Source organism: Aulonocara stuartgranti (genome assembly GCF_965226115.1).
Source record: "Aulonocara stuartgranti genome assembly, chromosome: 14".
Classification (NCBI taxonomy): domain Eukaryota; kingdom Metazoa; phylum Chordata; class Actinopteri; order Cichliformes; family Cichlidae; genus Aulonocara; species Aulonocara stuartgranti.
This window is the reverse complement of record NC_138950.1, coordinates 23,297,994-23,312,259: the sequence shown is the minus strand read 5'-3', so window position 1 is coordinate 23,312,259 and position 14,266 is coordinate 23,297,994. Positions and strand designations below refer to the sequence as shown.

Genomic DNA, 14,266 nt, shown 5'->3' with positions numbered 1-14,266 from the left:
CCACCCAGATGTATAGAAACTCCATCATGCTAGCTAGCACGCAGTACGAAAAAGTCAGCACAACGAAAATAAACTCCACCTAAACTTGGTTTATATCTGACCCAGATAGACTGCAGGTCATAACGTCTTACCTGAAGTTCAGTTCACCTGACTCGGACCAGCGGCCGCTACGGGTCTCTCCTCCTCCTGCGTCCCCTTTCTCTCATCCACCTGCTGGCCTCCACCACTTGCTAATGTTACTGAATCTGTGGAAGCTCCGCGATAGCCACCACACGAAGTAACGAATAACGTGCCTATCTAAATCCCAGTAACGAGTAACGCGTTCCTGGTTTTGGCATAATAACTAGTTACCGTGCTCGTTACCACAATAATAACGTAGTTACTGTAACGCATTACTTAATAACGCGTTAGTCCTAACACTGGTAATATGAGATCAGTTTTTTTGAGCAATGAAATACAAAGAAATAACCCCTTCAAGGTTTGACAGTTTGCATAAAGAAGGTATATCAGCAACAGAATGCTTTGAAATTTAATTTTGCTTTCTGTGTGAAACCAAAGAAACCCAAAGTAATCATAGTGATTACTCATGATTACGCTTCATGAGTATTTATGACAGCAGAGGAGAATGGGCAAACTGAAACTGCTAATGAAGCAAAGGGATTCTGCGCAATATAGTGTATTTCACCTAGTCAATTCAGAAATGTAATTCCCTCTCCATTTCCTTTTAATCAGATCCAAAGGGCCGTATATTTCACAGCCTTTTTATTAGACGCAGTTTCACAGCTGTTCCAACAAGGTTGTCATTCAATTTGACAATTACACTGATTAACAATGGAGCTGGAATGTGATATGCAGGCCTGTTAAACTTAGAGTAAATCAATGAAAACAACATAAAAGTATATGTCTCACTGTTTGGATTAAGAAAAAAGCCAAACTGTGAGACGTACAGCTGCTGCTGAAGTTTTACATTGTGGTAATTTCAGTTTTATGTACTGACACAGATCTTTAAAGCAGTTTGCAATGATTGGACATTAATGGTGGCCTCATCATGTACAGGACGTGGACATTTCACAGTTCTTCCATTACTTTATGCCCCAACCAACAGCTTTCCTATTCTCCTGCCTATAACCATCAGCTATCTTTGGTTATTACTGACATTCAGTTTTAAATAACATGCCAACAGAACGCAGTGTGTTCATTTGTCTTTGCTGAAGCCAAACAGGTAATCTCCTTTGGTAAATAAGCACCTGGCTGGTAAGCTGTTGGATAATTAATGTTGCATCTGCTTTCATTTTTCATGCTGTTGTTTTAGTGTATAGATGTTAATTACTGTGGTATTCATAAGGATTCACCTCACAGCAACACACCGTTCTGTGTATCTGAGGAGGATGTTTGAGAAACTTGTGGCACAATAACTGATGATATCTGTTTGTGGTGTGGCATACTACATGACATGACTTTCATGGCATATAGCACACCTTGTGATGGGCTTGTTTCAAGTCATTTTTTGTGCTTTCTTTGCAGAACAGCAATCACTGTGATTTTAGGAGATTCAACCCAATTTCTCTGACTACTGTGTTTCCTTTTTTTAAAAGCATTAATGAGCCAAGGCCCTATTCCTGAAAGCAGATTTAGTGAACAACTCTGACGTGAGGTTTTCTGTTCCAGAAACATGTAGTCAATCTTTCTATGTCCAGAAACATTTATGCAGGTTATATAAACCAGAACAACCTGCAAAAATGATCATTTCATTGCAAAGGCTCAAATTTTTTAAAAAGAGTGAACATAAAAGGCCAGATTTAGGGTAGACCAGGATTTGAATTCACACTCTTTGCATCAATTGTTAATTACTGGAACATCCTTTAATAACCATTGCTTTGTTAAATTAAAGCTTAAGGCACTAACTCAAAATTAGCATCTCTTTCATTTTGGCAATTAGTTCTAACAAAAGGTAATTACAAACAGCCATCCCACCTATATATATATATATATATATATATATATATATATATATATATATATATATATATATATATATATATATATGAGTCAGTCTGGTAAAGTGTATTACTTTTACTGTTTACTGTCTTGATAACTGATCAGGGATTCAAACCAAAGTAATAAATAAATATGTTTCATCACATGAATAAATACCTTTTAAGCATGAAATATTTTGGTTTTGCACTTTGGCAAAGAGGAAGCGGACAGCAGGTAAGAGGCACAACCCGAATGCCAGCACAGAGAACAGACAACCATGCACTCCCACACCCACACTTATGACCAATGTAGAATGACCGGTCAACCTAACAAGAATGTCTTTACTGTGGAAAGAAAGCAAAGCACTGAGAGGAAACCCAAACTGGCACAGAGAGCAAATACAAATGACACACAGAAAGGGCTAGCACCTCCACTGAGGCGACAGCATCGACCACTGCATCACGATGCTGCTTGCCTAAAATAAACCTTTATCAATATGGTGTGTTGTTCACTTGGCTTACCGTACCTGACTCACCTTAAAGCACATGTTGCTCTGCCTTCCACACAGCCAGATGTCTCCAAACAGCACATCTGTAAAAGTAGCTCTACTGTTTTGAACTTTTGCTGTCACACTGTATGGACCATCGGCAGCAATGGGGTCAAGGGTCACTCATCAAATGCCTTTAAAAAGAGTCATGACACGTGAACTATAGAAAATAGACCGTACCAGTACACAAAAACCTTTAGCTATGTGTGTAACATTGTAGCATTTATGAAACATGATCAAGACAAATTCAGAGACTGAATCTGAGGCACAACATGCTGTTACTGCTACTAGGTCGGCGACTACATTTACATAACAGAAGCCCTAAAAAAAGTGAGGTACCCGCTATATCTGCTGCTGCCAGGTTCACTTAGTTTGAATTCAGTACAGATGTCAGGATAAATCCCGTCTTTGACAACAACGTGCTGTTCTCACCATTTGTCACAATGACCAGTGAGGCTTGCTGTTTTTATAATCCTGACAAAGAGATGGTAACCTGTGCACCCTCGATATCCCCACAGCACAGCTCTCTCTGCAGCACCATGTGGTCTCCACAGTAGGAGGCAAAGTCCAAGTTCCCAGCTACACACACCAACAAGTTTTACTGTTTTGTTACACTGAAAAACATATGTTAATGTTGCTTATGTTTGCCCAGGACACTCTTGCAAAAGTGATTGTTATTCTCAGCAGTTTCACTTCCTGGTTATTTAATGGTCATGGTGGTGGAGCTTGTGTGTCCCAGGGATCGCAGAGGCTATGTTGTCCGGGGGGCTTTTGCCTCCTGATAGGGTCTCCCATGGCAAATAGGTCCTGGGTGAGGGAACAGACAAAGAGTGCTTGTCAGGTCAAATGTGTGATATTTGAATTTGATATTGAATTTCACAGCGGCCTCTACTGTTGCGGTAACAAAGCAATATGGCAGTAGCCCGCACGCTATGCTTTCATATTAAAATATGAAGGTTCTGTGAGTGATTTTGTAAATAGGGGTATTTTTACCCACTCCATGGCATGCTGGTCAGTCACAGGAGCACGTTCAGTGAGAGACTGCACCACTGAACGACACAGGAAATCTTTCCTGCCTGTGGCCATCTCCCTGTACAACGCATCCACTTAACACACTGGTTACTGCTACAACTACACATGTTTCTTTTCCAGCTATTTATTAATGAGTATATATATATATATATATATATATATATATATATATATATATATATATATATATATTGTACTATTCTTAGTTAGCGTATTGTCTGTCTTGTTAATGTTGGTTTATGTTGGTTTATAATGGAGCACTGTAACAAAAAAATAATTTCCCCCAGGGATCAATAAACGATTCTGATTCTGATTTTAGTCTAGCATGATGAAAATTTCCCTGTCAAGAGGAAATTATTTAAATGCATAATGTAAATGTTTATACTAAAGTTTGCAGCAACTAATTTACTGCAGATTGCACTAAATCTAATGCTTAAAGGAAAAAAGACATATTATGCCCATTGTGGTTGTCACAGTTACTCCTAGTAGTGTTTTATTTATTTTAAATCAGAGGAGACATTAATGGTTTCTGTAAATTTATGTTCAATTTATGACTCCAAAGGGACACAAGTGTGTTTGAAAGAGTTCTACTAGATCAGTGGTTCTTAACCTGGGTTCGATCGAACCCTAGGGGTTCGGTGAGTCGGTCTCAGGGGTTCGGCAGAGCCTTCGCCATGACATGCATGGCTCATTTTGTGCACCAGTAAAAAAATCTAATTTTATTTTTCACTAAAGAGGGGTTCAGTGAATGCGCATATGAAGCTGGTGGGGTTCGGTACCTCCAACAAGGTTAAGAACCACTGTACTAGATGGAAAAATTTTCAGGGTCATATATCTGGTATTGTCTCTTAGAGCAGGGGTCCCCAATCCCAGTCCACAAGGGCTGGTGTCCTTGCAGGTTTTAGATCTCAGCCTGGGTCAACACACCTGAATCACACGATTAGTTCATTACCAGGCCTCTGGAGAACTTCAAGACATGTTGAGAAGGTAATTTATCCATTTAAATCAGCTGTGATGGATGTCTTAGTATCCGATAAATGTAAAAAAAAAAAACCAACAACAACAACAACAACAAAAAAAAAAAACACAAGAAGAGATTAAATAATGTGAATTATTTATCATCATAATTGTTTATCAAATTTGGACAAAATGTTTCGTGGAATAGAGCTCCGGACGTTTCGGAATTACTAAAAACGCGGTTGATTTCTTTGGCTTTTATTTTGAAGGATCACGAGATTTGCGCGTCAGCTGCTGAATGACGTCACGACATCGACGCACAAATACCGAGTCCCGAAACGCAAGTGACGTTTGTATCTGTTACATGGACTTTCGCCAACAAGCGCGTGACTTTTCCCCACAGCTTTCTATTAATCATGTGATCGTGTGATCATGGCTGCTACACTTTGTGTTGTTTTTGCACTTTTAGCTTCTCTTCACACTTGTGGTGAGTGCATTATCTTTACGCTGCATATTGTGGCAGTTTTCGAGTTTCCAGCAAGCCTTGACCTACTTAATGTAAATCTAACCGGACTCAATTTTTTATGTTGTGTTTTTTATTCATCTGCACAAGTTTTATGATTCCTTGAAACTTTAAATAACCAGGAAGTGAAATTGCTGAGACGAACACTATCTTTTGCAAGTGTCCTGGGCTGACATAGGCAGCATTAATCTTGCTTGTTTTTTTTTCAGTGTAATAAAACAATAAAACTTGTTGGTGTGTGTAGATGGGAAGCTGCGTTTTGCCTCCTACTATGGAGACCACATGGTGCTGCAGAAGTCTCCAGAGAGAGCTGTGCTGTGGGGATATGGCCCCGAGGGTGCACAGGTTACCGTCTCCTTGTTAGGTTTATTTAAACGGCAAGCCTCACTGGTCACTGTGACAAACGGTAAGTACAGCACGTTGTTGTCAAAGCCGGGATTTATCCTGATGTCTGTACTATATTCAAACTAAGTGAAATTGACGGCAGCAGATATAGCGGGTACCTCACTTTTGTTTTGGGGCTTGTATTCTGTAACTGTGGTCACTGACCTAGTAAAAGTAACAGCATGTTGTGCCTCAGATTCAGTCTATGAATTTGTCTTGATCATGTTTCATAGATGCTACAATGTTACACATAGCTAAAAGTTTTGTTTCTTTTTCTTAAAGGCATTTGGCAAGTGACCCTTGACCCTGTTGCTGCTGGTGGTCCATATAATGTGACAGCAAAAGTTCAGAACGATTCAGCTACTCTTACAGATGTGCTGTTTGGAGACATTTGGATGTGTGGAGGGCAGAGCAACATGTGGTTTAACATGACTCAGGTAAGGTTGTCTGTCTCTGTGCTGACATTCAGGTTTTGCCTTATACCTGGTGTCAGCTGGGACATGCCAAAACCCTCTGCATCTTTGCCCAATTACAAAAGAGCCATTAAACATATAAGGCAAAAAGCAGTTTCTTCTTAAAATGTATTTAATCATTTGTTAAAGCATATCTATTTTGTTTACTCACTCTTCACCAGATTTTCAATGCAACAGAGGAGCTGTCTGTTGTTGCTAAGTATCCTTATGTCAGGCCTTTTATGGTAGCGTTGAACACAAGTGGCATCGAGTTAATGGATCTGATAGAAGTAGAGATTCCCTGGTCTGTGCCCACTGCCAGTAAGATAAGATTTTATTTTCATTTTAAGTATTTATTGAGATATTGGAAAATGTGTTTATACTTAAAGGTTTTGTTTTGGATCATTGAACATTCATATAGTACTTTGCATCTCTCCCTAAATTCAAGCTATGGTTTTATTGTGGTTTCAACATATGACATTAGAATATGGTCTCAGGTCAAATAAATATCAACCATGATGCATATATACCGCTCTTAGCTTGCGTTATACTGGTTGATTAATGAACAGCTGTGTTTCCAGGTGTGGTGGAAGAGTTTTCTGCTGTGTGCTGGCTCTTTGGACGTTACATGTATGAGACCTTGAAGTACCCCATAGGACTGGTGGAGTCCTGTTGGGGTGGCACACCGGTCGAAGTGTGGTCATCTTCAAGAGCCCTGAAACAGTGTCAAGAAGTGCCAGTTGTAGACGGGTAAGGACATAAAGACACATTCTCCAGCTGTCTGACTGAAGTTAAGACAGCAGTTGTTTCTGTGTGTTTAATACCCATCAAACATGGTCTGTACTAACTGCACTGTGCATGTTTTCTCCATGTCGTGATCTCAGACCTAAAAAAAATTCTATTTTGTGGAATTCAATGATCCACCCATTGCTCAATATGACCATCAAAGGGGCCCTCTGGTACCAAGGTAAGACTCCTTATATCACAGGTAGGTTTGGCGTATTCAGTGACTCACATAAACTTCTGGGGTTTATCACATTTTCAGGTGAGGCCAATGCAGAGTATAACCAGGACAAGTACAACTGTTCCTTCCCGGCTATGATTGATGACTGGAGGATGGCATTTCATCAGGGCTCAGGGGGGCAAACAGCTCCTGACTTCCCCTTTGGGTTTGTCCAGGTCTGTTAGGCATTGGTTTAACACTAACAAAGAGTAAACTTGAAACATTTTTGGTGTAGGTGCACCATTACTGTAGCACTGTAGCATCCAACAACACATGGGCTTCTCTTTTCAGTATAAGTGTAACATAGGCCGATTTATAACATTGTTTATTGTGTTGCAATGGTGATGAGTGATTCCTCTACATGTGCAGCTGTCCACTTACATAAAGACCTCCAAAGATGATGGCTTTCCAAACATCCGCTGGCACCAAACAGCAGACTTTGGTTTTGTTCCTAACCTCAGGATGAAGAAAACCTTCATGGCTGTGGCTTTGGATTTACCAGATGCAACTTCGCCGTATGGCACGTAAGAACAAGTGAAAGCATAGAATTTTTGTTATATCTAGTGTGTACAGTGGGGGAAATAATTACTGGATCCCATGCAGAATTATTTGGTTTGTTCACTTACAAAGAAATTAAGTCTCCAATTTTTTTGGTAGCTTCATTTTTGTGTAGAGAGACAGAATATCAACCAAAAATCCAGAAAAGGCAGTTTACATAAAAGTTATACATTTTTTGCATATTCTCAAGCTAAACATTAGTACTTTGTGGAAAAACCCTTGTTTCCAAACACACAAGTTTATTTAAATTCAGTCTTATTTATGTAGCACAAAAGCAGTTGCCTCAAAGCACTTTGTATTGTAAGGTAAAGACAATAATATATAGAAAACCCCACCAATCAGATGATCTGCTATGACAAAGCTCTTGGCGACAGTGGAAAGCAAAAACTCCCGTTTAAATGGAAGAAACCACCGGCAGAACCAGGCTCAGGAAGGGACACAGTCATTGTGGGTAAGGGGAGGTGGACAGGAAAAAAGAGACACTGTGGAAGAGAGTCAGATATTAATAAGAATTGGACATATAATCAAATCAATCCTTATACAACAGTTGGAAGAGCTTGGTCTGCGTAGCCGGCAATAAGTCAGACTGGTCCCCGGTGGGCGTTGGACTCCGCCAGGGCTACCTTTTGTCACAGATTCTGTTCATAATTTTTATATAATTTCTAGGCCAAGGGGCGGAAGGCTTCTGCTTGGGCAGTTTCAGAATCTCGTCTCTGCTTTTTATGAATGATGTGGTTCTGCTGGCTTTATGAGATAGTGACCTCCAGCTCACACTGAAACGGTTTATAGACAAGTGTGAAGCGGCGGAAATGAGAATCAGTGCCTCCAAGTCTGAGGCCATGGTCCTCAGCCGAAAAAGGGTGGAGTGCTCACTCTGGGTTAGGGACCAGTTCCTGCCCCAAGTGGAGGAGTTTGAGTATCTCAGGGTCTTGTTCACGAGTGAGGGGAAAGGGGAGTGGGAGATCGACAGACGGTGCTGCAGTAATGCAGATACTCTACCGCTTTGTCATGTTGAAGAGAGAGCTGAGTGTAAAAGCGCTCTCGATTTACCAGTCGAGCTACATCCCCACCCTCACCTGTGGTCACAGACTTTGGTTAGTGACCGAAAGAACAAGATTGTGGATACAAGCAGCGGAAATGAGCTTTCTCCACTTCTTCATTATTTAACAGACATGTGATGCAGTTCTCTATCCAGTTGAGTATTAGTATGCAACCTAACCCAACAATGTAAACTGTATTTTCATACATAACCATCAACATTTCAGAGGCCGCCTTTAATAGGCAAATTTTTCTCAAAGGTATGTCAGTCACATTGTACTGTCTTAAGATGGACAGACTGTACAACTCTTTTTAGCTAATATTTTTAGCATTCTACCCAACATTCAATAGCCACAAGGAGCTCTCCTCTCGTCAGATGCCAAGTGGGTTTTGGTGTCTTGGCGAAGGACTCTTCTACATGTGGACAGGAGAAGGTGGGGATTAAACCTCAAAACTATAAATAGCCATTGGTCTATCCACTCTACAAGCTGAGGCACACCTGTCACATTTGGGGATGAAAATAGACTAGGTAAAAAAAAAAAAAAAGGAACATACCCCTCTGATGTCACTGATTGTTTGTGGATGGTGAAAATACCAAAGTCAAGGCTAGCTGTAAATGTTGCAATTTTTGGAGCCAAAAGTGGCAATTTATGGAAAAGAGGATGGAGTTGGTAAGTGGTACTTGACCCTTACCTGATGAGAGGAACATGCCAATTTTACCTCTTGTCTATAAGGTAGGTGTCTAACCTGGTAGTATCAGTTCTAGATTAGGTACTGGAATTAACATGCAGGCTGTTTTTCACTTACAATGGCAGAATTGGTTCTGCATTGGTGGGAAAGAGATGAGTGATGCTTAAAACTCCATTTAAGAAACGTACAATCCAGTGCAGATTACTGAATTTATCTAATGTCATCATAATCACTTATGAGGGAAAGAATTATGTATTTGATGATGGCGTTGATTATTTTTCAGTGGTACGGCTAGTGTAAAGCTAACTCTAAACAGATACAAAGTATTGAGAGTACAAATATTGGATTCTAGTTTATATGACAATTGGATTGTTTATAAAAATACTGATGTGGTTTTTCCGTTTCAGGATCCATCCCAGAGACAAGCAGGATGTAGCCTATAGACTGACACTGGGTGCTAGGGCTGTGGCTTATGAGGAAGAGAACGTGCCCTTCCTTGGACCTTTCCCCAAAGAAATTGCATCCACTCAGATGTACGTCAACATTACCTATGACCAGGCAGTCTCTGTCACATCATCCAAAGACATTTTTGAGGTAAGGGTGGCAGGGATGTAAGCTTGAGTTAGCGCAAATCCTAAAACTTTAGGGTTGACATTTGTATCCCTAGACCCCTTTCAAAAGTGTCCTACAGCAAGATATCCATCCGTCCATCCATTTTGTTCTGCTTATCTGGGGCCAAGTCATGGGGAAAACAACCTAGACAGTTGGCCTCAAGCCACCACCTCCACCTCATCTGGGGGAACACCATTGCCTTCCCACCCCAGGATATGCCCAGCGTGTCCTGGGCCTACCCCAGGATATCTGCCTGGTGGAATATATCCATAACACCTTGCCCAGGCAGCGTTCTAATCAGATGCCACCACCTCAGCTGGCTCAATGTGATGTGGAGGAGTCATGGCTTTACTTTGAGTGCTTTCTGAATGACTGAACTGTCTCTCAAACTAAGCCCAGCCACACTTCACTTATTTTTGCCACGTGTATCTGCGATCTTATTCTTTCAGTCATTACTTGGAGCTTGTCGCCATAAGTGAGTGTAGGAATGTAGATCAGCTGGTAAATCAAAAACTTTGCTTTTATACTCAGCTCTTGGTTCACCACAACAGATTAGTACATCCATCAATGCAGAAGCTGTACCAATCTGTCATTTTCCAGTTCCCCTCTCCCTTCAATTGTTAACCAGACCCCAGGATACTTAGACTACTCTACTTGGGGCAGCAACTCATCCTAACTTAATTACAACAAAGCACCTGATCTGGAGTGAGAACACCATCCCTTTTTTTGCTGAGAACCATGGTCTCAGACTTGGAGGTTCCAGTCCAATTTGGAGGCTGCCACCCTATAAAGCTTACGCCTTTTGAAGCCAACAAATTCAAAACCAACAAACTGGGTGAAGTCCAAGAGCCACCGAACTGAATGGCTCATAGCAGTGGGTCAGATACCCCATACTCCTGAACCCTCTCAAACAGGATCCTCTGAGGGACGCTTTCTCCAAATCCACAAAGCACATGTAGACTCGTTGGACCGTTGCACCCTGCATTCCAACACTGTCCCTACTGGTGTGCAGGTTGTGTGTGCATATCAATGAGAAACATTGTAGAATAGTCTGCACAGCCTGGTTAAGTTACTTCTTAGATTATTTACTATTGTAGTTGTACTCTTATAATCATGCACTTAAAGAATATTTAGCTGTAGTCAGTACTTGCTGTGATGACTTCTAAGTCAAAGTCACTTGTTGTTCTCTTGTCTTTTTAATCAAGGTCTGTTGCTCGGATATTTGGGCTCCATGTGGGCCTAAGTCCCTTTGGCTTCAAACTCCTATAGTGGGGTGGGATCTGACCACCATCCAGGTGTCAGCTGCTGTGTGTCAGTCGTCTGAAGTCGCTGCTGTTCGATACGCTTGGAGAGACTGGCCCTGTGAGTTTAAAGCCTGTCCCGTCTACAGCGCCAGTTGGATTTTACCAGCACCTCCTTTCATCATCAATCACTCTTCATGGAAAGGAGGCATTTGGAAAAGCTACTAACCCTGAAACTGTGACAAGACATTTGTCTCTATGGTCAGTTGGGATAACTGGGCACGGTGTTGATTGGCGACCTCTCCAGGGTTTGTAATAGGCTCAGAGCAGCTTGTCTGTTCATTTTGTAATTCCATTTGGTGAAAACACTTTGTCTTCATGAAATTTTATGAATAAAATAATAAAAATCTCCATACCATTTCTTTATTACTTTGAATATGACCTTTTACTTTAAAAATAGTTGTATTTCATTGATCAGACACATATAGAACTAATAAAAATAATCCCTTTATAGGTTTCACAGTACAGTGTAATGTATCAGCAACAGAATGGTTTGAAACTGAATTTTACTTTCATTGTCAAACTAAGGAAACATTAAGCAATAATCAGTGATCACTCTCTTCATTTCCAAATGAGCCAATGAGCCGTATATTTCACAGCCTTGTTATTAGGCACCCTTTCAAAGCTGCTCCAACAAGGTTGTTCTTCAATTTGACAACTGCATCACTTAACAGTGGAGCTGGAATGTGATATGCAAGCCTACGAAACTTGAATTAAAAACAAAATCCAAGTTCTACAGTATGTCTCACTGTTTGGATTAAGAAAAAAGCCCAACTGTGAGACGTACAGCTGCTGCTGAAGTTTTACATTGTGGTAATTTCAGTTTTATGTACTGACACAGATCTTTAAAGCAGTTTGCAATGGTTGGACATTAATGGTGGCCTCTGTCTAACATCATGTACAGGACGTGGACATTTCACAGTTCTTCCATTACTTTATGCCCCAACCAACAGCTTTCCTATTCTCCTGCCTATAACCATCAGCTATCTTGGTTATTACTGACATTCAGTTTTAAATAACATGCCAACAGAACGCAGTGTGTTCATTTGTCTTTGCTGAAGCCAAACAGGTAATCTCCTTTGGTAAATAAGCACCTGGCTGGTAAGCTGTTGGATAATTAATGTTGCATCTGCTTTCATTTTTCATGCTGTTGTTTTAGTGTATAGATGTTAATTACTGTGGTATTCATAAGGATTCACCTCACAGCAACACACCGTTCTGTGTATCTGAGGAGGATGTTTGCAAAACCTTATCTAGCAGCTTGTTTGGTTTGGTGATCACTCGCTGTAGTGGTGTAATAACTGATGGTATCTGATTGTGGTGTGGCAGACATGTTGGAGTGATTGGGTTTCTAAAAAAAAATAAAAAGTGCTTTATAGTTTTGTTTTTCTTAGAGCTCTGGTGTTAATATGCGATCAGGCTTCCGTGTTTACCTTTGTTGGAATTTGAGAAAATGAGTCACTCAAAATAAAACTGCACAAACAATTTTAATTTGCGTGGCATTTTTTAAATTTTTTTTGGGAGGGGGGGGGGGTGAAGAATCATGTTCTCATTGCTGTATTTGTATATTTCTTTCTTTGTTTGTGAAGTTCTTAACTAATTTTCTGTGCCGTCCTTGCAGAGCAGCAATCACTGTGATGATTTTTAGGTGATTCAGTCAAATTTTCCTGACTTCTGTAGTTTTTTGTTGTTTATTTTTGTTACAAGCATTAATGAAAATGTATCAATCGTTATAAAATCAAAAAATAAACATTGCACTCTTTTTGTTATCATTTATGCTTTCCCACTGAATCCTTATGTCATGTTTGAGTTTTACATTAACGAATAAAGCATCGTTTCCTGTTTCAGAACAGCTGATTAGGCCATAATTTACATGAATCAAGAAGGATGGAAAAGTGATTTCATCCCGGTCAATTCTGTCATCATCACTGTATAAAATAACATTTTAATTTAAAGTGTATAATTTTATAATAATTCAGCTGTAACCTGACAGGGACAAATTCAGGAGACAGAAACTGAAGAAAAAATCTTGAGAAACAGATCAGAGACAGCAAAAGACGGATCTTCCCCCAGATTATGACCATTTCATTGTCTGAATAATTATTCCCTAAAAATTTAGTCTATTGATGTAAAGTAGTGACCTCATTTTCTTGTATTTTGTTTTGCTCTTTAACATTACTGAAAAAAAATGCATCATGAGATTTAGAGAAAAAGTCTGCTTTAATGTTCCCCAGCTTAACCATTTATAATATCATCTAATATCAGCCTTCACTGACAAATAATGGCTTACTTAGGCAGAGATGTTTTACTGAGTTATAGTTTATAGTTCAGCAATAGTTCCAGATTTAACTAAAAAACTACAGGACAAGTTTTCTAAGTCTTTGATGAAAACCTGGAAAAGCTGTTCAGTCAGAAAAATAAATAAGTTAATTAATTGGTTAATACACATTTGTTTGATACATTAAAGTACATGCTGATGTGGCACTAAATCCTTATTTGTATATGTAAGAAATGAGAGGGAATGAGAGTTTATAGCAGTTAGTTTTGGAGCTGCTTCCTCTAAACCAGGGGTCTCAAACTTGTGGTCCGGGGGCCACTAGCGGCCCACGTCACCCCTACTTGCAGCCCGTATATTGACGTGAGGAAATATAATGCGATTTGGCCCTTGAAGTTACTTTTTCTGTTAGGGAGGATTTGTTTGTTGTTGAGTGCAGTGTTAAATTAAGTTCTTTAAAAAGCAAAAAATGATTTAATATGAGCAGAGAGTACAAACATGTTGAGGGATTGGCTGTGTTAGTTCAGTGAGAGAGTTGTTTGTGAAAACAATTTTCACTAGCAGTCAAAAACTAATGTGTACACTTATGTCTGCATTTTTATTTTGTCAAATATAAACAAAATCATAGCAGCCAGAAAGAGAGTAACAACTTGTTTATTTGGTAGTTCAATGAAACGCTTCAGTTCAGTGAGAAAAAAAAATTGCGTTCACAATTGCAGTTTTGTCTTGTTACACAATAATTGAAATTTATCCATCTTCTCCCGCTTTATCCGGGGCCGGGTTGCGGGGGCAGCAGCCTAAGCAGAGAAGCCCAGACCTCCCTCTCCCCAGCCACCTCTTCCAGCTTATTCAGGGGAACACCAAGGTGTTCCCAGGCCAGCCGAGAGACATAATCTCTCCAGCGTGTCCTGGGTCTG

General features: G+C 40.0%; 1 protein-coding gene across 2 annotated transcripts; it reads left to right on the top strand.

Moving 5' to 3' along the window:
• Positions 1-4,717: 4,717 nt before the first annotated feature.
• On the top strand, positions 4,718-12,850 carry siae (sialic acid acetylesterase). Of its 2 annotated transcripts, none has more exons than XM_082503099.1 (10): positions 4,718-5,000; positions 5,246-5,442; positions 5,703-5,857; positions 6,055-6,193; positions 6,454-6,622; positions 6,757-6,839; positions 6,918-7,051; positions 7,245-7,399; positions 9,569-9,755; positions 10,979-12,850. In XM_082503099.1, the coding sequence occupies exons 2-10, from the start codon at positions 5,319-5,321 to the stop codon at positions 11,240-11,242; spliced, it is 1,410 nt and encodes a 469-aa protein (XP_082359225.1). In that variant the 5' UTR covers positions 4,718-5,000; positions 5,246-5,318; the 3' UTR covers positions 11,243-12,850. The 2 variants fall into 2 exon arrangements, with proteins under 2 accessions (XP_082359225.1, XP_082359224.1); XM_082503098.1 differs by having other exon boundaries at positions 4,723-5,000; positions 5,281-5,442.
• The last annotated feature ends 1,416 nt before the right edge of the window (positions 12,851-14,266 follow it).